Consider the following 26031-nt stretch of genomic DNA (forward strand, 5'->3'; position numbering starts at 1 on the left):
AATAATGAATTTTTAAATATGTTTATTATGATATTATGGCAAAATAATTTATAAAAGACCAGTAAATTATTGAATCAAGAAAAAATGAATCGGGGAAGATCAACATACGAGTATTAAATTAAAGATAACATTTCTTTAAAATAACTTAAATAAAATTTCCGTGATCGTGTCTTCTTTTAAATAGAATTGTATAAATTTCAAAAATATAATCATAATTTACACATATCAATAATTAACACAGTTAAGAGAATGATTATGACATTGTTAATCGTCGTATGGTGTCTTTATTTGTAGAGCACAATTTTGCATTTTTGGATCTTGGTTTTATTGATGATATCATTGGTGGTAATTTCCGATTTCGAAATATCTGATTTATGAACATTAAGAGAAAAATGATTGTCAATTTTACGAAAATATAAAGTTAACAATATCATAAATTGTGTTCGTTCTTTTATAACAAATTCTATACTAAACTTAATTATTATATAAATGTTTCTAAGCGCTGTAACCATCCTTATAGTGCTCTGGATTATCTCACGCCTTATTATTTGGTAAAAAATTATAGATAATATAAGCCTAGTGAATGCGATACTTACCAGAAATGGGATTTATGGTCATGCTGGATTTATTTTCAGATGACGTTTTAAAATAGTTTGTAACCCTTTTGACGGCAATATCGTCTGATTTACAGTAAGAGATGGCCGAAGAATTTCTATATAGTTTGGTTTTAGGATAGATGGTGGAGTACTTAGGTGATAGATATAAAGTTTTGTTATCGAAGCTGGTGTCCGCTATTCTAATTTGAGTCATCTGATTGATAATATTTTTAGGGGAAATTAAAATATATCAATTAAAATTATTATATAAGATTCAATAAATTTGTTTTAAAGGTTTTATTAAATAATCGAAAGATTTTTGTGTATTCAAACAAATTATAGAAGATGGTAAGTAAAAAGGTGGTTTAATAAAAATACTTTATTTTAAATTAAAAAAAACAATTTATTTTTTCATAATTTTAATATGTCTGTTTAGATCAAAAAATTTCAAGTATATATAATTTTATAATTACTAATATAAATATATACAAAAAAATTTATATCTTTTCAAAAGATTTAACATTCTTTAAGAATACTAAAAAAAATTAAATAAAAAATATAGAAATTGAGTAACCTTTCAATATAAAACATAAATTAAATAAAAAAAGATATAATTTGATTAATTTAATCTTTAACACAACTCATGATATAAAAAGTTGAACTTTTTTAAAAAAACTTCTTTTGATTATTGTTAATACACTTTCTACAAATAAAAAATATTAGAGAGAAAATTCAATTAGTCAAAATAACATTTCTACCTTACACTCTTCATTGATAGGGTTTGAATTATGAGAAGTCATCCCGAGATAAAGATGCCGATTATTTGTAGGAGTTGGAGGTGTTTTGGCAGGTTGCCTCCATTTCACCCGATCATGGTCGGACCGAAAGTGAGTATAACCTCTTGTCACGTGATGCGTATCCGGTATCTCGTTTAATAGTCTGCTTTTGGGTATATTGTTTAATCGTTTGTATTCAGTAACATTTTGTCGAGTAGCTTCTGAAGACGTCGGACGATTATCACTAATACTATATTTGTATTCACTATCAGGTGAAGGATGGAATAAAGTAGAATCAGAATCGGGCGTTTCTAATCCTTGTTGGCGAGATGACTGGGAAGAATCGTCTAGTTGGTTTATCGATATAGACGTAGACGAAAACGAATCCGCACGTTTGCATTCGTTATCGTCGTTTTCGTAATCATCATTCCCTCTAGCATACGATTGTGGGAAAGGAGAGTACTGGGAAGTAGAACGATAATTAATAGAAGGAGAAGCGGAATGTGATTCAGGTTTTTCGAATAAAGCTCGAGCTTTGCAGAATTTAGCGTTGCTATCATTAGAAACTCGATTTTCTTGAAGATGATAATTTTCATTACCTGATTGATAGAATGTAGAAATATTATTGCAAGTAATATTAAGGCCGGGCGAGTAAGAATTTCTTCTCATTCTGGAACGGCTGTTCGTGTTAAAAATTTTCCCGCCTTTCTTCAATTCCCCGCTACTGAATATGACGTTCAGGGTGTCCTTCTTCTTAATTTTTATCAGTTCCTCAATTTCTGAATTCGATTCGTCTGCTTCTGTAATTTGTTCGGAGATATCATCTGTTTCGTGAGTAACGGAAGTTATTGCGGCTAAAATCGTCTGTAATGGTAGTGCAGTAGGTAAAAAAGCTTTTTTAGGTACTTCGGTTATATCTGAAATATAAAAGGTAATTTACAATATGCGCCTATGCAGATAAAACGCCTTACTTGTCAGAAAATTTAAAAATAAATATTTTCATTATAAGAAATTTAAGTATTATATTTAAATTATTTATCATTTAATCTATATTAGGATTAGCCAATATAATCGAAGATTATTATGTGACCATTTTGAAATTTCAATAAATATAAACAACGTTAAAAATTATTTAAATCTAAAAAAAACTTTTATCCCCTTGAATCTTGGTCGACATAATAGTCTTAGCATCTTTAACGTAATTCTCGCAAAGCGGTTCATCCTTTAATAGATCATTTTCTATCTTATCGACACCCGTGGATGTAAAATAAAAATAATTTCGGATAACCGGGAAACGGGTACTGCGGACATGGCTCATTCCTTCTGAATCACCTGACAAGTCGGGAGTGAGTTTGTTATGAACTTCTTATTATATAGCATAAAAGAAAAAAAATGCCTTAAATCTCATGACGTAATTCAGATACCTGCATAAATCAAAATTTCAGGTCCATCCCAGCCAGGATTTTTATTTTTAATAATTTTCCGCCGACTCGACCAAAAATTCTAAAAAATATGTTATTTTGAATGAATGTATTTTGAAAATTCTTTTAGAGGTAGCAGTAGAATATTAAACGCCCCATTGTAAGATTTCCCAACTAATTCCAGCTTGGATTTTTAAAATCATACTATTTTCCAGCCCCGGGCCTGCAGGTCTCTGCTATAATCATTGAATTCTCTTTTTCTTGTGGGCTTTATATGAATCAACAATGATGGGAGAAATAATGTTGAAAAGATAAAATAATTTCATTCTTTTTTTTAATAACCTTTTTTATCGAGATCATCTAACAAATCTTCTGTATTTCCCTGCTTGACTCTTAGGATGGGTAAGTTTTTGTCTTCATTTTCACCTAATTTATCGTCTGCCTTAGGTGTACGCAAAATTTTCCCAGCCTTTTGAGAGAAACCCTGGTGATCAAAATACTCGGAAGGCAAAGAGGGTAAGAGTGAAATATCATCACATTCATCCGTAAGTATTTTGGTATGTTCCTTGATTTTTTTCATAAGTGGTTGTAAAATATTGTATTTAAGATTTCTAAAAATTTTACAGATGTTTTACTTATACAAAAATAAAACAATATTTATTCTTTGATCTAATCTTATTATATTTAAGGGGTAAAAATAACCTTAAGGTATCGATTCTTCCCTAAAATTCCTTTTAGCCAAATTCTCTCATATAACGGCATCTTCGGTTTAATACTACCCCCCCCTTTAAATGTCAATTCTATTTTTATATGCCCTAACTTATTTACAGACGTAGTAAAATTTATCGAAGCTAATCTGATTATATATTATTACATCTGCTTCGGTATTTGGGGGAGAAGTATTGTTAAAGGCTTCTTCTAAGCTTTCGACATTTTCATCTGCTATTACAAAAAGCCTTGTCGTTATGCTTTCTCGAATCATTTTCACCGAAGAATTTAAATTCAGATCTATGTCTGTGTCAAATGCAATATTGCCACGATTATCGATTAATTTTGGGGCTAGTGCACTTTCGGCTGTTTTCGTATCAATATCATTGTTATTGTCAAGTTTTGGACAAAAGATTAGGCTAACACTTTCGGATAAATTAGATTTCTTGCCTAAATATAAAATGTATATTTATAAAATGGTTGGTAATATGTATATATTAAGTATGTATTTATTATATAATTACTCTTTTGGAAATCAGCATTTAATAAAATTATAGATTGAAAATAATATTAAAAAATTAATAATCTATTTAAAACTGTTAATGCAAATAACCTCGAGGATCAAGCGCTAATTTAAAGAAAGTCACGTGGCACCCCAAACGATTCTTGGCCATACAAATATATTCACCAACAAATGTGCTTAGATAATCGGTTACAAAAAAAGTGTTCTTGGGTGGAAAAATCTGTAGATCTGCAGTCATATTTATTGTATTCAAAATTTTATCGTTTGGTTGAAGTAGCGTGTTAAAATGCTGAGGAAAAATGTCTATGATAAAGATATAAATTAAGTAATAAACTATAAGCATTCGGTATATTATATATACATGTAGTTAGGCCAACATATGGGCGTACCCGGGATTTTTCTTTAGAGGGGAAGAACTAGGTATAACTTAAAAGGCTTTGCTTTGTTAGTAAAAGGCAGCGAGAAAATACGAAAATAATTAAGGGCAAGCAAGCATATATCTATCTGCACAAATCAACTTAAATATTGTATGCGAATATTTTCTTACACAATCTTTTGCACAAATGAGTTGTTAACGAACTTTAGGTAAACTAAAAATAATTAAAAAATAGACTACTGTGGCCAGAAAAATCTTATGTAAAAAAAATTAATAAAAATAAAGGGAAAATATGACTCAAAAAGAATACAAAAATGTGTATAAGTAAAAAAAATTGGATCCCTCTAACTTTGGTCTCATGGGGCCCCCAGTCCTCCCCTATTATAATATTATTTTCATTTTAGAGAGCTTGGAGAATGTTTTAAAATTAGAGGAAACAAATCATAGATAATTATCATAATCCTAGCCTAGAGAGGGTAGACATAAAAATTCTTCAGGGTAAGTGTATGAGTTTTCGTGAATAAAAATTATCGCTTTATAGACCTACTTCCCATCCCAAAAAATGAATGAAATAAGTTTAAGTTAATAATTTTTTAATAAGGACTATAATTGAAATTTTCCTTTAAAAACAATTTTAAGAAACCAAAATAACTTTTGGAAAAAAAAAACACAACCACCAAAAACTTGCAAAAAGTTGGTCTAAATCCCTCCAATATATATATAGAAGGAAAGGCAATCCAAAAGTTCACCCTGCCCTTAAGAAAGTTCTGGCTAGCCTAGAATACCACGACGTCGATAAGGAGCACATAAAGGTACAAAACAAAACTCTAAAAACTTTAGAGAGCTATCTAAAAAAGGATTTCCTTCTTTTCGCAAAACAAGTAAAAGGTTTAGCGATGCCACTGTTGCGATAATGTACCAAAAACTACAAAATGAGACTGATTTTTGACTGGATGTCCAAATTTAAAAAACTATTCATAACAAAAATAAATATATAGATTATAAAAATTAAAAGATAAATTGAGAGAATCAAATATTTCTAACATCTTTAATATCAATATTTATTTTTTTATTGAATTTAAATAAAATAACCTATAGCGAGGAAAGAAATATAAAGAAGTAAATGTAATAAATTAAGAACTATTCAAACCTAAAATGAATTTGAGAAATCTGGGATTATCGTTAAACACATGATGATCGACTCGAAAGCCATTCTTGAACCAAAAAAGTTCGGGTATCGGATAAAATTCGCGCATGGATAATCGCGCACTATTAGTAATTTCAAATACTTTGTCAGGGTCTTGCGATTGCGTGTTATTTATAAATTGAGGAGCTTTGTCAATAGATGATGGTTGACCTTAAAATAAATTATTATACTATATATATATATATATATTAAAGATATGGGCCGGACCAGATAGTCTAAAAAAAATAAATTTGGGTCGAGCCGGTCAAAATATTTATATATATATTTGATGAATTCTAATCTTTCATACAAGTGGCAATTCATAAAGTATAGTGTTTTTAATTTAAACCCCCCTCCCAGTTTTATAAATAGTTGTTTATTTTGGCGTTCATTAGCATAGCATGTAATTCGGTTTAGACCTTGTTTTTAAGAAAAAATTAAAACGTGGCCGAGAAGGGAGGGGCAAGAAATAAATTCCCATTGGGTCGGGCCGGGCCCAAATATTTTGCCATTTGCAAATCTCTAGTATATATTATATGAGGTATCTCGTCTGATTTATATTTGTGGCCATCATATTGGGAAAAGTAATGCCAATAACTCATAGGGAGGATTGTACTTTTATTATATTTTACTTTTTATTTAAAATCTATTATATAATTACTACGAATAAGGGATAAGCATAATTATATTTGTAAATTATATTTTATAGTGAGAAAGAAAAATATAATATTCCAAAAAAAAAATGTTATTATAAAATGTTAATTGGTTGATTTTTTGGCGGGCATAAATCCATTTTAAAAAAATTATGTAATATTCATTTCTTAACTACATTCTTAGTTTAGTTTCTAAAGTATATTAATTGTCTCTTTTAGTCAAAATAACGCGACATTAGTATATAATATACATATACATATTAAAAAAATTTAAAAAATTAACCTTTTCTCCCCATAATTTCAAAATGAGCTTAACGATCGTTTAAACGTACTTCTCGATATTTAATATTATTTTTGATATTATAATACCTTTAACAGAAATTCTAAAAACCGAAGATAAACAAGCAACGCTAGCACCAATTCCGTTCCTGATTTCGAATCTATAGCTACCGGAATCATTTATATCAGAATCAAACAGCAAACACGTGACTAAAATAGAATTCGAAGCAGTCGAATTCGTGTTTAAAATTTCATTTGTTTGATTCGATAAACTTTTCTTTTTATGCGATAAGGTGCTTGATGTTTTGAATTCTGAATTTGATATCAAATCGTTCGTTGAAGGATTTGGTGTGATATTTGGTGAAAATGTGAATTTAAGTCTCAAGAAATCGTCTGTTATTGTGAAGCATTTTGTATCGGTTTCAAATTTTTGTAAGTATATATCGTCTAGGAACAATAAATTTATTTTAATATGTGGAATATTATAAATATATATATATAATTTTTGGTAAAGGCTAACTAACTTTAAAAAATCTTCCATCAGATGAATATTTAGAAATTGCTGCAATTAATCAAAATAATTTTAAAAACAAAACAAATTAAAAATTTGAAAATCGAAATATTTATTTATAATATATTTTTTCTCTCCGCGATAATAATATTGGCAATATATTTCTTTTTGGGAGGGAAGAATTAAATTATTTATTTCTGTATGTGATGTGATATTATTTTTTTAAAATATATGTGATAGCGACAATTTGTGAGAGGTGGGGAAGAGTTACAATCGCCAGAATTCTAACATAAATCCTATCTTGAATAATACTAATATAATATCTAACTGACCATTGTTGTAGGAGTCCAGGGTAAACGTTAATTTGACGACGTTTCCTTCCTCCGTTTCATAACATTCGTTCGGTTGACTAATAATACTGGGAGGATTGGGGAGAATGTAATACTTTGAAGTTATGTTGGATGCTGCGATATAAAAAATTGTAAAAGAATGAAGCACGTGATTTAGATTAAAATATTATAAACCAATAGTGCTAATATTGATAATTCAGCTTGTATATAATTAACTTATAGATTGAATGGATAACTACGTCAATCAATTTCCATTCTTTCTTCCTTCACTAACCGTTGACTCCATTTTTTTGTTTCCAAAAACCAATGTCTTCTAAGACGGTAAAGGTACGTACGAATCAACTACATCATTGAAATATCAGGAAGGTACCCTCTTAGACAATATATATACTCAGTATCCATGTTATAAGTAAATTATTTAATATTTTAGACATCAGGAGGGTTACATCGTCATTGACGTAGTAGGGAGGGGGGAGGGTCTGGAAGGCTCTGTCCCCAACTAATAAAATCCAATAATAATTTTTCAACTTCTTTTATGTAGTCATCTTTACTACGGCAAAGATTTCCCAAAATTTCTATACACTGTATGACAACTATTTCCAAAATTTATTCTCTTCCTATAAACTAAATTCCTATAGTTTATAAAATCTTTATTTTATAAAAAAATTATCTTAAACTGCAATCATGAAGCATGAAGCAAAAAATAAGGGGGGGGGAGCTTAAATTCTTAATTTTTTTTCAAAATAACTCATTTCAAAAATCAATTTTTTCCTCCTTCGATATAATTGTTTGTTTATTCATTCGTAGTAATCGCAAAAATACTTGTATTATTTTATAAAAATAAGAGAGCAGCAATTTATATAACTTTTGAAAGGGGGAAAAGAAGGTTTTGGCCTCATTTAAACTTTTATTTTATGTTAAGCACATTTTTTTTCCTTATTTCGTGTGTAGTTAAAAACTACAAAAAAAAATTTCAACGAATTACCTTTTTGAAAAAAATAATAATGATTAAAATTCATTAAAATAAATTTCTCCCATCTCCTTTTCAATTAATCTTTTGTGTATAAAAAAATTGTAACGTTTTCGTGTATTAAAAAAAAGAAAATATTATTCTTTATTTAACTTAACACTTTTAAAAAGATTACATACATACATTCATTCATACAAGAAATGAATGAATGACATGAAGGATAAATGAATGATTAAAAAAAATTGTGTATAATATACTGCGAATGTTGTAATACTTACTATTCGATATTTTTTTTTAAAGAATTTTATATATCTTTTTAATCGTCTTAAACTTGTAACCTAAATTATTTTTCTTCTTAAATTAGTTCCTCCTCGCTTTATTATCGCACTTAATTCCCGTTTGCATTATCTGGTTTATTTTTTTAATAAAAAATTTTATCTTTTCAAACGATTCGGAAAAATTTTGTTAATATTTTTTGTAAGTTAGTTGGATTATAGTATCCTAAATCTATTATGTCACTCACTCTCCACCTTTTTTTGTATTCTTTACAAATTTTATAAAGTTAAAGGTAATTTTCGGGTCAAAAAAATAGATTAGGTAGAGAAGATTATTATATAACCTTATTTACTAAATTTCCTCCTAAATGGAGATAAAATATTATAGACGATCAATTATTATATATTAGAACCATGTAGGGCACCCCCTTCCCCAAGTCAAGGATGACGAGACCTTTTAATGACTAAAATATGATGGTAATGTATTTTGACTAAGACCGGTGAAATATCAATGAATCAATCTCATAACCCCGCCCCCGCGGTTAGGTTTTTATTTTGTCATTCATTCCTTTTTTTCTTTACTATTGTTGCAACTATTCTAAATTCCCATATAAAAATGTATATAATTTATTTTTTTAAACAAACAAGTTAAAATTTATTTAAATTTTAAAAAGGGGAAAACAAATGTTGTATTTTATTATAATATAAGTTACTTTTTTGAAATATAGTAAAAAAAAATATATCTCAAATTTTTAACATTTTTATTACTAAATTATAAAATAAATAGTTTAACTTTCTCTTAAAAGTCAATTCAAATTCTTAAATATATATTTTAAAAAAATATATTGAAATTAATTAAAATTTATTTACTGGAATTAATTAAATGTGTTGATATGGAGTGTTGAACCGGTATATTTACATTTTGTAGCGTGGCATCGGAATGAGCTAAAATGACGGATATGGGTGGATCTGGAATGCGAAATAACTTCAATAACTCGTCTATTTCACTTAATTAAGGGTTGTAAAATAAAATTATTTTTTTAAAATTTAAATTACTTTTTATATAATGAATATAATTTATAAATTAATCATTCTTGTTATAAGGAAGATGGCTGCAGTTAAAAATTTAATTCGCAGAGATATCTTGCCCTACTGGTCTAAACTTATAGTGCTTACAAATTGAACAGAAGCTTGTAGCATTGATTTTTAAAAAAAGTTTCATTTTTTAAATTTAAATGGTATTTTTTTAAATGCGAAAAACTTAAAATTTTCGTTTTTTAATGCAGAATAATCCCTTTCTATTTGCATGTTGTCATTTAACATAAACGAAAACTTCAATTTGTAAGAACATTATTATTTTATTCCGGTTTTCTATCAGTTTCATATGGACAAGGAAACGCTTACTTTCACATCCTTTAAACTTATAAAACTTTTATAAAAATTATAAAAGGGATGGTAGTGAACCCCGAACTTTGCGCTTATTTTACTTTGCCAAATGGCTCGCCATCAGAAACAAACCTAATAAATTTGAATCATTTAAAATTCTAATAGTGGTAAGGAATAATAAATTAATGTGATATTGTGGTCATTGCTTTATATTTAACAAATCCATCTAAATTTAGTTTTTGTTATATAAATGAACATAAGAAAAATATTGTTAAATCTTCGGTTAAATAAGTAACATATACGCATTTTACTGATTAATTTTGAAAACTTTTTTCGTAATAAAATAATATTTTTTTATTTTTCAATCTTCTTAACTTTATCCCAAAAATCGAAGAATTTTCCGAGAGGAATTTTAAAAAAACTCCCGGAGCAAAGATAGGATCTACAATTTAAATATTTAACATATCTTTTATGCAATAATGATGCCGTTTTCCCCCAATTATTGAGCATTTTAATAAAATGGAAAATATTGTTTTTTATTCAAACTTATTGCTTCGAGAAGAGCTCTGCATGACCGTCAAGTCTGACAGATTCTCGATCGAATTCGCACCTTGATTTTTAATTTATTTCGAATAGGATCAGACTAGGATCCTCGATAAATATTTAAATTATTTTGTTATCATACTGTCCTTTTTGTTAGATTCTTTTCAAACATTTTTAAAATAAATTATTTTCCCTTAGCGCTTAGAATTTTTGATGAAATAACGTATTTTATTTTCGCCAATCCAATAAAAACATTTTGATTGAACTATGTTGTTAAATGGCTCGATATGAGTCGATTTTTAAAAATGACCAACACAAAATTTAATTTAGCACTTGAAGAGCTCATAGGAGGCACTAAGGCTTGGACATCGATTAACATCTAGAGGCCAAGGCAATATTATTTCGGCTGAAAAATTTAGTTACCCGTTTTAACCACACTAAATCGTACTTTTCTAAAATAAAATCTTGGACTAGATTCTTTAAAAAAAGTACACTGATAGATCGAATAGTCATTTTAAATTTTTTTCCTCGAATCGGGTCAGAACTAAAATAAATTAGGCCCAATGCAGGTAGCCTTGGGTGAAAAACTGACTTGGTTTATATGATTAGGTCTAATAATGATTTAGTAAAAAAAATCGCTGTCAACTTTAATTTTCGGTCTCTCTACGATAAAAGTCAATAATTGTTAAATTTTCTGTTGAAAATAATTTAATTAACAATATCGAAATATCAATTTGTTAATATCCTCGTTTAAATCAAACGGAAAAAAAGATACTGATCCCCACTATCGAAGGCCTACTCCAATAAATGTCATATTGTGTGTTGTTTTTAAAAGGTATATTTAATTTTATAAAATATATATGAACTTGTCGTTGGCCATGTATTTTAATGACTTTAAATAAATAAATACAGTGGCAACAAAAGGATTTATTTTGTTTTTATAAAGAACATCGCAATTATTTGATTTTTGAAAATATATAGCCATTTTAATTTCTACCATTATTTTATATAAGTATAGAATATTTATAAAGATTCATTTATAATGGAGAAATTTACTAAGATATAAACGACAAATTAATTTAATCAAGGTAAGATATATGATATGTAATGAAAATATATATAATATTCTATATTTGATTTAACATTTTTTTCATTGTGGACACAAGGATAATTTATAATGAAGTGAAACCACTTTATTGGAGTATATTATAATATTTATAAATTTTAAACCCTTAATAACAAAGAAAATTTTATTCATTGGACTGTGTCCAAAACACTAAATTAAATTCACAAACTTTTGAGACATTAATGAAAATAAAAAAATAAGCTATTTCAAATGTAAAAATAAAAATATGACAAAATATAATTTCATTTTTATAAATTTCAAATATTTAACATACGATTTTATAAAAATTTTAAAATTTGCCAAAGTTTTGAAACTTTCCGAATATTTTTAAAATCGTTTAGGACATGGCCTTATGACGCCAAATCAACCTAAATTTTACAAGAAAAAAACCATTTTTAAAATAATTTCTAAATTTTTCTACAAAATAAAATTTGTTCACAATATTTACCGCAATGTATGTAAAGTAGTTGTATACGGTAAAATGGTAGTATTTTATTTATAAATATTAAATATTGCAAAAAAAAAATTTTTTATCGGACATAATTTTCTTAAATTTATCGTATAAAAATATAATTTATGAAGCAAATAAAAACATTTTTTATTCATATTCATATCGAACGTGAAAATTGAGGTCAATCAAACAAACAATAATGTAAAAGATTATAGAACATTTTTTTTTATTAAGTTATTAAAGTTAAATATTATAATATAAAAAAAAATTAAGATTATATTTTTAAAAAAATATATACTGAGCTTTCAGAAAATGCAATAGTCCAACAAAACTATGCGTGTTGAGCCTATATTCAATAAATCTTTGGATCATTTCAATGCATTTGGGGTTATTTTAAAGATCGGGAAAATTTGAGGATTTTAATTGATAAGATTATGTTTTTTAAAATACTTTTTTGAATTTCTAGAAAAAAAAATTACCTTTATCGGGGATAATTATTGAAAAACTCAGCCGTATGCTGATCTTATAATTCAGTTTCATTTAAATACTTGATTCGAATTATATGATATTTTTAAAAAATCCTCTTTTGTCAAAGAATACCCAAAGCTCGATTTAAACAAAAATCATATGAATCCAACCTTCGAGGGTCTTTTTATTTTTTGGGACGGAAAGTTTTCTAATTTAACATAAATTTTAAAACCGGATGTCTTTTAACGCCAATTTTATGACCGGGCTAACCAAATTTCAGGACCAGACGCGTGTTAAATCACATTTTAATTTCCCCTTTAAATAATAAACTAATGTATAATACATGATATGAACATTAATTTGAATATTAACAAATAAAATATATGATATATAAAAGAAATGAAATGGGATATTATTATGTATTAGAAAAATAAATCGTTGGTTCTCAATCAATTGTGATCTCGCAATTTAAGCATTCTTTCTCAAAAAATCTAGAGTCATCTAAAATTTTAATTTTAAGAGATATTCTGGCCTCCTGCTTTTGAGAAAATTCTTTCGCATGACAACTATGTGACTTGTATAGATAAATTACCGCCATTTCGGCGAAAAGGGGAAAGCAAACTTCCTGCCTTTGAGAAAACTATTAACATAACACCGACATGCCTTGTATGGGTTAGTCATTTTGACGAAAAGGGGAAAGCCGAATTCATTGGTTTTCCGATATCGTTATTAATTGGATATAAATAATCGGACAAATAAGTTTGTAGCTCGTCGTCTTCATAAGACTTTAGCCAAACACTATACCCGGATAGGATCTAAATTTTCTATGCAGGTCTCTGATTAAAAAGCAAATAACCAGAACTCCACCTGTGGGTAGAATTTTTGATATTTTGGGAAAGAAATTATATATTAATAAATACAAAATCAATATTATATATAGGATAAAGAAGAGGGAATCGAGCCTATTTAAAAGGAAATAATTAAATATTTTTATACCCGTATTTACATTAAAAGTTAGAGTTCGTTTCACATAATAAAGACCTATTTTGCACACCTATTTAATTATATTTTAAGACAGGTAAGCAATTTGTTAATTTTACCATTTGAATTTTTTTTCAAAAAAAGGTAATAAAACTTTATGACTTCCGTTTTATCATTTACCTTTTATATAAACTTCGATTTCTTTATATATTAATTTAATGAGTTGTAAGGTTATTATTGTTAGGTAAGATGAAAAAGAAAGTTATTAAATATAAATTTTACCAGCTAGGCGGTGGGATGAGGGGGGGGGGCTAATAGTGCAGTGGGTATAAACTAAGCGTTTCAAACTTAAAATGTATTATAAATGGTAATGTGGCAATTCGGTTAAATTATCGTTTGGTGTTAGAACAAAATAGGAATAATTCTAAATGAAATAAAAAGGCAGACAGATAATATAATTCCTAAAAACCATTTCTTTTTTATAATTTAGTTTAAATTTTGAATCATTAATACAAGATTCTTAAATAAAAAGGCAACCTTAATTTAAAAGGATGCGTTACGTTTTAGTACGGCAAAACGCAAGCACCCAATTTGTACTCACTATATTGATTTATTTTGTTTAATTTTTCTTATTTGTCATTAACTTGCTAATTACTTCAGATATGTCTTAGCACAGGCGCGTAACCAATGGGGGAGAAAGGGGGAAATTTCCCCCTTCCATCGCAAATTTGACTATTTTCATAAATATCATTTTAAGCTAATAAAAATTTTACCCCCCACCCCCCAGATCCCCCTCCCACTAATCAAAATTTTACAAATATTTGAATATCAATTTTCCAACATATTATTCAAAAATATTAATAAAATGTAAAAATATTTAGTCAAAGAGATTGAAATCAAACGATAATTTATAAATATGGCTGAGCATGAAAAAAAGTAATGTGTCGTTAGCAGCGATATCATTATTGAATTCAATTGATCAATCAGAGTTTATCATTGCTGCTAGTTGCATCAATAAATTATTTTTAGCTCACTACTTTGTAGAAATTTACAAAAACCAAATTTAGATTTGGTTCAAGTTATTGATTTGGCGGAAAATATACATGAACAGGTAGATACAATAAGAATGAATGTAGATAAATATTTTTATAATATTTATCTAGACGTTGAATCGAAGGCTAAATTTTATGATATAATACTAATTAAACCTCGTCTAGCACCTAGGCCATTATTGAGATGAAAATAAATATTGGCTCAACTGAAGAATATTATAAAATATCCATTTTCATCCCATTCTTAGATACTTTTTTATAGCAAATAAAAGTACGGGTTTTAGATAAAAAACAAGTCTTTAGCAATCTTCAAGTTTTATTACCCAAAGATCCTTCTTCATTTTCTAATGCCACTATTGGTAAAATTAAATATTTAGAAAATTTTTATTATAAATTTAATCAGTAAATTCGAATTGTGGTATAAATATTTATAGGTTTAGCTATTTTACCTGAGCATGCTATTGATGCGCTCAATCGGTGTAAAGAAACCTTGGCACAATTTCCTAATATTTCGAAGTTGTTTTATATTCTTGCATGTTTGCCTATTACAACATGTACGAATGAAAGGACTTTTTCCAACTTGAGAAGGTTGAAAACATATTTACGAAGTACTGAATCTTGGCTAAATGGGTTAGCTCTGTTAAATATACACAGAGATTTGGTTCCAAAGACAAACTAAATAATTAAAAATCTTGTATTTGATAAGAAGTTAAAAAAAACTTGTTAATTTAATTATTTTCTAGTCAATATTTTAAACTACTATTAGTATTTTCAATAAAAAAAATTATATTCTACTTATATTGTATGAGAATTTAAGCTGAGGCTAGTTTTTAAAGCAAATTTTATAAAAAAAATGACATTACACTTTATTTCAACTTTACATATAAATAAACCTTTACATTTAAAAAAACTTTATTAAATATAATATACCTAACTTGAAATAATAAAAAAGAGGCTTGTAATATCCTATCCATAAGCACGAATTAGTAAATAATAGTTAAAAATAGAAATATAATTATTATTAAATTATTCATAATTTAATAGAATAGCTAAATAAGACCCGGCCATAAGGCCGGGGAAAAGCTGGCCGAAGGCCAGGTAAAAGGGGTTTGGGGGCGAAGCCACCCCCCCCAAATTTTCCCCCCTTAAAAGAAAATCCTGGATACGCCACTGTCTTAGCAGATGAAAATTATTCTTTAATAAGTTCTAAATAAAATATTAACTGATATACCTGCATTTTATATCATTATGAATGAATTCAAAAATAATTGTGTAAATTATATTTACACAATTATTTTTTTCTATGGAACTTTTTCTAAGATAACTTTTTGCTTAAATAATAAATTGAAATACCAGTCCGATACGAAAATAAATTAGGTTTCATTTATAGCAAACGCGTTATGTTCAACGGTGCCTTATTTACAAAATCAAGGCAATAGGAGCGTTATGATGATAACGCTATGATAAAATTTGAAAAATATATGTTGCAATGTATATTTTAAAAATTATTAAAGCTATGAAGAATCAGCTGTGATTTCGATAGCGTTAAATAATGTAACGCTTACACATTACGCATTTACTATAAATGAAGCCTTCTTAGTTATGTAGACCTAAAGAAAGTTTACCTTAAATCATTTGATATTTAAATTTAGGATATAAGGGATCATAAAAATAAAATATTTTAAAAAATTACTTTAATGCCTTAGCCAATTTAGGAATATCTTTAAGGAATATTTCTGGGTGTGAGGTATATCTTGTCTTTTTAGTCGCAGCGCTTTTAACAACAGAATCTTGAAAACCAAACGATTCCGATTTTAAATTTTTTTGAGGATAATTATCATCGTTTGCTTTCATTTTGATGTGTTTTTCATAGTTAATTTTTTTTTCATTTATATTTGTGGTTATAGGTTTGCAATCCATTTTATTTATTTCATATGTACCCTCATTACCGTTTATATCTTTTTTGTCGGAGTAGCATCCATTCGTCTCACTTGATTCGAAATGTCCTTTAGTGATGAATTCACCATTTCGAACATTAACGACGGAATTTTCAATGGCAGGAAGTTTGATATTAGCACTCTTAATCGCCGCCATATTGTTTAATTATTTGTACATCACGTTTTAAAAACTAAAAATGTACGAGTTGATATGACAAAAAAATCTTAACTATAGACGAGGAGTTGCGAATTAGATGAATTAAAGGATTCATTTCTATTGATAATTAGATTAAATATTTTAAAAAAAAGAAATTTAATACTTCAAATGATAAAATAAATATCTTAAAAAAACACGATATTTTTTAGATATATATTATCACAATGGATACATAAAAGATTTACACAATTTAACATTATTTCTCAAATGGACAGGTAAGGTTACAAAGTTTCCAATTCTAATTTTTCAATTAAGTCAATTCAACAGTTCTAATAAATACATATTAATCTATTACATTATTTTATATTATAACTTATTCCAATAAAATTAATTTTTTAATAAAACTAAAAATCGAGCCAAAAAAAGAAAAAAAAATTGTCATTTGAAAAGCAAAAAAAGAGTTAATCTTATTTTTTTTGGTCCTAGTCTAGTTGGGAACATTCACACCATCTAAATATTGTGTAGTTTGATTATTATAAGATTCTATTCTCATCTCACTCTACTACGATCAATATTTATTTTATAGGCGAGAGCTTTTTAAAAAATACATCATGTTATCTTATTAAAATCATAGGATATAGAAAATATATTTTATTAAATGATAGCATTCAAAATTAATATTGGACCCCAGTTAAACTTTTTTGGACCTTAAGTCAAGTTTTATAATAAATAATAGTTTATTTTTTAGCTAGCTGAAAGAAGACTAAACTTATTTTTTAAACTATTACCTCAGTTTTGGATTGTTTTTTTTGAAAATATAGCTCAACTTTAAAGATCTTAATATAAAATTAACTTGATAATTTTGAATATTTAGGAATAATAATAATTTTAAATTATACAAATAATTCGATCAAACAATATATAAAATATTATTCAACAATATATTTTCCTTAATCGTATTCGATTCGAAACGAATAATTTTATTAGTATTCTAGGTATAGTAAGTACGGTATAGTAAAAAAAAATTATCTGTAAAAGGTTATTATCATATTTCGTTTCATTATCTTTGCTGTGTGTATGGAATATTATCGATTAATCCTTTTCTTTATATATTATATAAATTATAAATACATTCGTATTTTTTTTTGCAAGGTAATAAGATAAACGCCCCAAAATTTTTGTTAAATATGCAATTTAACAAACGTATTATGCACGATGCACATCGACAAAATCAAGATTTTAGCCAAATTATTATTTATGTCCCTAGATTTCGCCAATAGATGTCCATATGCGTGGCATAGTGGCAGTTTGATCAAATTCTCCAAAAATATAGTATATAATGGAGAAAAAAAATGCAATGTCCTCATTTTATTAGACAGTTTTTAATCTCAAATATGAATTTAAATGATTTTCAAATGAATAAAAAAATAATCCAATCTTAGATAATTAGTCGGATTCCGAATAAAGAATTTTTTTTAGTCATTAAATATTCTTATTTTTATTAATTATTTACTATAAGTCGTACATCGTTCCAATTGTGATAAAATCAGAATAAATTAATTGTTTTTTTTGAATATCAAGTTTCGGGATCAAATTATATTCAAATAACTTTGAAGAAAAAAAAAGAAGGTTACCAAATTATTTTTTAAAAAAAAGAGTTTCTTAAATTTTAGTATTAAACTTGAAGAGTTAAAAACCTATGAACCTCAAAAATGTAAATGATATAAGGAGTTTAACAAGATAACTATTCTGATCGATAAAAAAAAATAACATATTTTATGATAAATAATACTTTTATAAATAAAAATAATTCATCAATCGATCTCATCTGGCATTACAAAACTAAAAGACCAAAAAATTTATTTTAATTTGATATTATTCAGATAGAGTAAAATAAGTACAGGGAGGGGGATGCATTCTCTGAATCTATAAATTTTGGATAAATGAAATTCCAATAGTCTATAATAATCATATAAAATTAAGATACCATTCCTATTTGCGATGATGATAGTAGAATTTGGTTATACCTTCTTTGTAAATTGATAACTTAATCCAATAAATCCTTTTCATTTATCTTTCCATTGTTGTTTTCATGGCAAAATGAGAAAACAATCCATGAATATGATTGTAAAATGAATATTTGCAAATGGTTTATTATATATTTGATATAAATTTTGATCAATGATTATCTTTAGAATTTTTTTTACATAACATTGTAAATCCTTAAAGCAGAGTAAAAAATAAAGTTAGATGATTTAAAAAAAATGGAATGATACTTTATTAGTGTAAATTCCAAATAGGAATAAAACGAGTAAGAAAGAACAAATATTTATAAACTATTTTAGATCGGTCTTCTTGTTTTATTATTATCTTTTTTTTGTAGATAAATATTTGGAATAAGATAAAAGTAAGCAGGATTTTTATTAATAAATAATAGTAAATAATTTTACCTTTATTTTTCCTTTGTAGAGATAAAAAAAAAATCTTACAAATTACTCTTAAGATAAAATAAATAAGGAAGATAATAAAAAATTAATTTTTTTAAACATAATTTTTTTTAAAAAGCCGCTACCTTTTAAAAATTCATTAAAAAATGAAGAAGAAAAAAAAATTGCTACATATAATTTTAAAAAAATATATTTTACATTCAATTTGGTAGGACGTATTACTAATGTGTAAATTGTTAAAGTAAAGAGGTGATAAGATGAGTTTATTTTTTTTTTTAAAAAAAATATATAAATTAAATTGTAAATAAACTTAATTAAATTTTTTTTTATCAATTATCATGATAAAAAAATGTTTATAACAATTTTTATACTTGATTGACAAGATAATACAATGAAATACAATTTTAATAAACTCATTTCTACCTAAAAAAAATTTATCATTGTTTTGTTATCCCCTAAACATCTATACCTTTTATGAGCAAAATCTACAAGCTTGTCTAATATTCTTGGTTAAAATATCGGGTTAACCGTTTTTATAAATTGAGCTGTTCAACAACACCAATACAAGATTTCTAGGACCAAAAATTCTAAGTGGAAAGTTAAATTGGTTTCAGTGTCGTAAGAGTTTCGCGAATTCAGTGCAATAGAATATTTTAAAACTTAATACATTTTTATCGCGCATTTTTCAAATTTCAAAGGTCTGATTTTGTTAGTTTCGAATGATTCAAATTCATCCAAATATGAATAGTAATTGTTGGAATATGAATAAGGAATTTTGATTTAATTTCGTACCTTATTGCGCATGTTCAGTTTTCTATCATCGATTATAATCTGTTTAAAATTAGATGGCACAAAAAAAAAATTTTTATGTTAACTTTTCACATGAATTATATAATATTTTTTAAAAAAATAATTTATCGAATCAAAATACAAATGGTAAATTTTATTATTTGTTTTTTAAAAAGCCTACCATCACGTATGCATATAAACAAGATTGGGTTAATTTTCAAAAAATGTATTCTTATTATACTTTAAAAAATTGAATTTGAATATAAATATGTTTTATAAAAAATGTATTTTAAATATAAAAACTGTGATATCTAGTGCTGTAAAGTTAAGTCGTTACTAAGGTTACCTTCTTCTAGAGGTAAGGAGTTCCTTTTTTTTGAATAACATATATGAAAAAAACTTATTTTATTGTATTATAAAATTATTTTTATTAATTTCTTAAATTTTGTAAACACAAAGTAACGGTAACGCTTTCCTATTTTATAGAAGTAACGAGAATCTCGTATCTCTTTTGAAGTAGCATTTATAGCAATAAGATACCTAAAAAATATTTTAGAAAAAATTAAACTCGAAATAGATTTTATACCAATATAACTATGGCTGTCTCAAATTTTACAAAAAAAAACATACTTTAAATATGAAATTACAATTAATCCCCAATTAAAATTAAAATATATATAAAATTATACAATAACTTTAAACGATATAAAATTATCTATCATATAGTTATAACAATTAATTTTTAAAATAAAGTTAGGATTCTAACATTCAGATTATTAAGATTCTAATTTATATAAATTATTATTAATAAATAAATGAGCCTGGTGATAAATTGAGAATTAAATTATATTTCATACAAATTTATTATGCCAGATCTCCCTTATCCTATATAATAACCTAGCTAAAAAAATAAATGAAGGCATACATGCATAGCAGAAAAATTAATATATTTATTATAATTATGAGTGATAATTATTTTATATTTGAAATGGAGTATAAGGAGGATGAAAACGCGCAATTTTATAATTATAATTCTTTATTCTAATGCCGAATCAGAAGGCATTTTTACTTAATGAACAACGTCATGGAGAAAAAATCATTTAAACAGAATTTGAATATGAATTGCCTAGCGTTTGCGATCAAATTCCAAAGAAAACCAACTGAAATAAAATAGACACCTCGGATAAATATATAGAAATTTCTATCTAATATTATAATTTTCATTTGCAACATTATGATTATTACAAAAATAAAGATTGCTAAATTTGTAATAATGATTAAAAAATTAAATAAAGATCGAGAAACTTGTAATAATATGGGGTTTTATCATGTAAAATGTATTTTGATGTAATTATTTTCGAATTTTATAGGTATGTTTATGCACGTATCGACTCATGGAAATTGACAGATGACGGGCTAATCAGTGGAAACTTATTTGTCGCCTTTGTTAAGGTATTACGGATAAATAGTGTATATTGTTGTGCGGGGTAGATTTACCTTTAGAGTATTTGCAGTGTAGAGATGTCCATTTGACGCTACAAACGTATGAATTAGATATTTACAAAATTAGGTCGGACCGGGTTGACAAATAATTTTTAGTTCAAGTCGGTCTTTTTGAAACAAATAATAAAAAAAATCGTTCGGGATAGGGCTAAATTTTTTTAAAAAAATTTAGTGCCAAGCTAGACTTACAAAATTAGACCCAACCAAGGTAGTAGATCATTAGGATGAATAGAACATGAAAAAGGGATTACTATAAAAAAATTTTTTGAAATATTATAGTAATCAGGGGATCTTCTGAGATTAAGTAAAAGCATTAATTTTAGATTGAAATCACACGAAGCCATTTATAATCATTCTAATATTTTATGAAATGTAGGCTGCATATTGATGAATATTGCTCATTCGAAAGGAAATATTTTATAAAGTGAGTGCAACAGAAAATCCTAGTCTGTGAAGAATTGATAGATGAGGCAAGTTGGAAAAGTAATTAATGTCCCAGTTCAAGTTATAACGTGAAAGTATAAGTGAAATAAAGGGAAAAGGTAATATCCGTGAACTAACACCAATACCTGCGAAAAAAAAGTATGAAGACCTGTAAGGGGAAAAAAGGTTTTAAGTTAACGCTGGGGGGGGGGGATGTTTTCATTAGAAGGAAATTTTCCTTTTGCTTATAATATTTCTTAGAGTAAATTATTGTAATAAATTTAATTAATTTTAATGGCATAATATACAATTTAAGTATAATTACAAAAAAAATTAATATGCATTTTAAAAAGTATTTTTTATTCTTAATGTTACTTATATTATTAATGTGTGTTAATTGAAAATAGAGTCTGTCAAATTCATTAATGAATTCTTTTTTTATAATACCAAAAATTATAGAAATAAACTCATTTTAATGTAATTGCAGAATATAAAATTGTTTTAAAAGGGGTCATAATCGTCATTGGCATCATCACCATAGAAATTATGAGGGACCAGCTGAAAAGTGTCAGATTTTTATTTTTTGAGAAACACGTTAATACTGATTTTAAAAATCATTCCAGAATACATTTCGGAGATTCTATATATAACCTTCCGGATTCTCATAAACATTCAGGATATTGGGAAGTTTCAAATATGATAATAAAAAAATGGAAACTGAAAATTTTTAATCTTAGACGAACTGGAATGGAATGGTTACCAAAAGTTTTAATTAAAGGTGATAAAAAGGAATAAAATTTGTAGTGAGTCCCTGCAACAACAGTTATTTGTTGTAACTATAGCTAATAGTGGGTTACTTTGAAAAAAAAGTTATGAGTTAGCTATTTTTCAAATAATATAATAAATATTAACTATAAATATGGAAATTAATTTATAAATAGATTCTAAAAAAAAGAAAATATAATCCTAGATATGCCCCTGTTTGTATGGCACAACAGTTTATCCAAAATTTATAAATGGGATATTCCAATTATATTACAAAGAGATAGTTATATTTTATCAATTTTTTCAAAATAAACATGAAAGAAACCAAAAATATTTATAAACATATTAAAATGTCCATACCCAAATTCGTTTTTATCAGTCCAGATATTGATTTAAATATTAAAATTTTTGAAAATTTAAAAAGTGTAAAAATAAATATATAAGAATAATTTATTAGATATATCTCTGAGATATAAATTCTATTTTTCCTTATTGAAAATAGGCAAATATTTGAAAATGCTCTCCCCTTTCATGTAATGCAGAAAAATGTGGACATGAAATTAGCACCAATGATTACATATAAAATTAGTAAATTTTAATTTACTAAATAACATAAAAAGGTGAAACTATTGAAGATTGTAACTTTTAGTGAACTATCTTTTTTTACAAGATAATGTTTAACGCTACTGGAACTTATAATTGGTAGATGGGGAAGGGATGCATTGCTTAGAATTTCAAGCTTTTTTGTCAATAAATAAGTCCAAAAAAATTATGGGTGGATGGGGGTAAGTTAATAGCAATATATCCTTGAGCAGAGGCCATATTTGAGTGTTGGTTATATAAATATATAACATTTATTTCAGTGTGGCATCACGATTTAGACAACAGATGTCCAGATCCCTCTAAAATCTATAAAAAAATTTGACCAAAATCTTGAGTTAGCCATTTTCAAAGATCAATTAAATTGGGTCATTTAACAATATTAATTCATATAATGTATTGATTGTATTATATCAACCTGTGAGGAATTTTATTTTTTTAACAAATTGAGGTTATAAATTCTGAAAGACAAGGTTTGTCTATTTCAGAAAGGCTAAAGGTAGAATAGAACTAATTTTAAAAAAACTTGATATTTTTATTAATTTTATGGAAAAATTTTTTTTAATCATTTCTTTTAATGAATGATATAATATTAAAAATGTTTGAAGATTATAATATTCAAGGAAGCATGATATAATATTTTTAAATAATATTCAATGATTAATAGGCTAGATTATTACTTAAAATTTTATAAATAAAATTAATTTATTATTTTTAATTTTAAATAAAAATCTTGCATAAAAAAAAAAATCTGATATTAATTATAATTAAAAAATTAAAAGTTTATACATGTGAAATTAAAGAGTTTCATTTAAATATTATAAAGGAAAAATTTCAAAACAATTACAAATCCTATTCCACATGTTAAAAAAAATTACAAATGAGATGAAGACAAATCAAAACCATAATAAATAACAATTTTATCATAACTACATTACAATAAAAAATAGGATGCTATTATAATGCCTGTATAATTTTTTAAAAATCAAATATTATTGTAAGATAAAATATTTGTCTAATAAAAACATACATAATATAGATTAATTATACTTGAATCAAAGTAATTTGAGTAATAATATTTTAAAAAAATTGTAAAATAAAATAAAATAAAAAAATTTAAATAAAAATTATGAGTGAATGATTTATAGGCCTTTACATATGATTATCAGGTGGTATTATAAAAATTAAATTAGTAGAATCAATTTAGTTTGGTTGTAAATGCAAAAGAGCGTAACCAGTTTAACAAATGGCTCACTTTAATAAATGGCTTATTATTATCACTGAACCCTATTGTTACTACTGAAACAAATTTCTATATTATTTTTACTTTCTTTTTCCTTTCTTTTATTTTATTGATTTCAGCCAAGAATAATTTCCAAAAAATTTGAAAAAGAAAAAACAAAAAAACATATTATTTACAATAAAAATTATATTTATATATTAAAATTAAGCGATATCATTTTCCATAATAAATAATAAATTAAAATAAATATTCCGATAAACAAAATAACACACTATTTTTCCTTTATAATAAATTAAATGAAAATAAATATTCCGATAAATAAAATAACAAACTTTTTCCTTTTATAATAAATTAACAGAGAAGAAAAAATATAAAGAGAAAGCAATTAACATATAAACCAACCGATTTATTTCCAATTTTAATCCCCCATTTCTCCGACACGCCCCCACTGCTTAATCCCAAACGGAATGACGCTGTTAGTTTCCCCTCGGATCTTCCTCGTCCGGACACCGCTCTCCAGCATCTTCTTCCGGCTCTCCTCCCTCCTCCTCCAACCACCTTCCCACCTCCGTTTCACTGATCATAATATCCAGCCACTCCTCTAATTCGCCCGAAAATTCACCTCCCACTCTCAACGCCACTTCCAACTCCCGCAACGCCTCCATGTCCCTAACTTGTTGCTGATTCCCGCTAATTATTGCCTCCTCACTCGGATCTCTGTCGCCCTCATCCTCAGGTAACAGTGGTCCCTCCGGCGACGCTCGTATCTCACTTAACCAAGGTATTCCCGGGGACGAAGGCACTTCTGGTACCGTTGGTATCTCACGCAACGTGGGCATCCCAGGCGACGATGACCTCCCTGGTAACGTTGGCGCTCTATCTATCTCCCCCCTCCTGCTACCCACTATCTCCGCTACTAGCCGCTCCGGCCGATCCGTTCCCCCTATCCTAAGAATTACCCCCACCTGAAGAAGTCGATGTGGATCCGTTCCCATGGCTGTGTAGCTTTTGGCCATACACTTTTCTTGTCTCTACGAGGCATCGGAGCCCACAAATTACACATCTCACAGCCTTTGGTTATATCCTCGATTACTTTATTCATTCCAGGCCACCATACATACTCCCGGCCCCACTGTTTCATTTTTTCAACGCCTTGGTGTCCGGCATGAATTATCTTCAATACCGCATCCCTCAATTTGAATGGTACTATACCCCGATTTCCCCGGACCACGCATTCATCTACTATCGCTAATTCCTTTTCTATGTATTTATAGGGTCTATCTCCGTCTCGCCAAGATTTGAGCCCCTTTATGCATGCCTTGATTCTGGTCAATTCACGGTCTTTCAAGGTGGCCCCTTTCAACTCCTCCCACGTTACCGGCCCTCCTTTGGCTATTTTGACCATTGTTCTAATTAATCCTTGCTCCTTCGATTCCTCTCTCTCTTTCGACTCTTCTTCATCTCCTTCTTCGCCTGCCCCACATCTCGACAGAATATCGGGTAAGTAATTTTCTCTCCCCCGCCGATACTTCAATT

The 26031-nt window shown here is 27.1% G+C and overlaps 1 protein-coding gene across 3 annotated transcripts; it reads right to left on the reverse strand.

Annotated features, from left to right (window-relative positions):
* Positions 1-60: 60 nt before the first annotated feature.
* On the reverse strand, positions 61-24374 carry LOC135927523 (uncharacterized). 3 transcript variants are annotated; one of them, XM_065463549.1, is made up of 13 exons: positions 24303-24374; positions 16325-16842; positions 9495-9631; positions 7362-7493; positions 6609-6965; positions 5551-5757; positions 4115-4327; positions 3668-3951; positions 3136-3358; positions 2522-2734; positions 1355-2289; positions 597-810; positions 61-367 (listed from the first exon to the last, which is right to left on the reverse strand). In XM_065463549.1, exons 2-13 carry the CDS (start codon positions 16723-16725, stop codon positions 285-287), a joined length of 3399 nt encoding a protein of 1132 aa, XP_065319621.1. In that variant the 5' UTR covers positions 16726-16842; positions 24303-24374; the 3' UTR covers positions 61-284. The 3 variants fall into 3 exon arrangements, with proteins under 3 accessions (XP_065319621.1, XP_065319620.1, XP_065319622.1); XM_065463548.1 differs by having other exon boundaries at positions 63-367; positions 2522-2737; positions 24303-24372; XM_065463550.1 differs by lacking the exon at positions 61-367 and having other exon boundaries at positions 662-810; positions 1360-2289; positions 2522-2737; positions 24303-24373.
* Between the last annotated feature and the right edge of the window lie 1657 nt (positions 24375-26031).

This window comes from Gordionus sp. m RMFG-2023, chromosome 3, assembly GCF_954871325.1.
Source record: "Gordionus sp. m RMFG-2023 chromosome 3, tfGorSpeb1-WG-v2, whole genome shotgun sequence".
Lineage (NCBI taxonomy): Eukaryota > Metazoa > Nematomorpha > Gordioida > Chordodea > Parachordodidae > Gordionus > Gordionus sp. m RMFG-2023.

Coding starts and splice junctions, on each gene's coding strand:
- LOC135927523 (XM_065463548.1), bottom strand. CDS start 16,725: ATGGCGGCGATTAAGAGTGCTAATATCAAACTTCCTGCCATTGAAAAT. Junction 2,290..2,521: donor CAAGATTCAAGGGGATAAAA/GTTTTTTTTAGA, acceptor TTTATATTTCAG/ATATAACCGAAGTACCTAAA. Junction 811..1,354: donor CTATCAATGAAGAGTGTAAG/GTAGAAATGTTA, acceptor ATTATCAATCAG/ATGACTCAAATTAGAATAGC.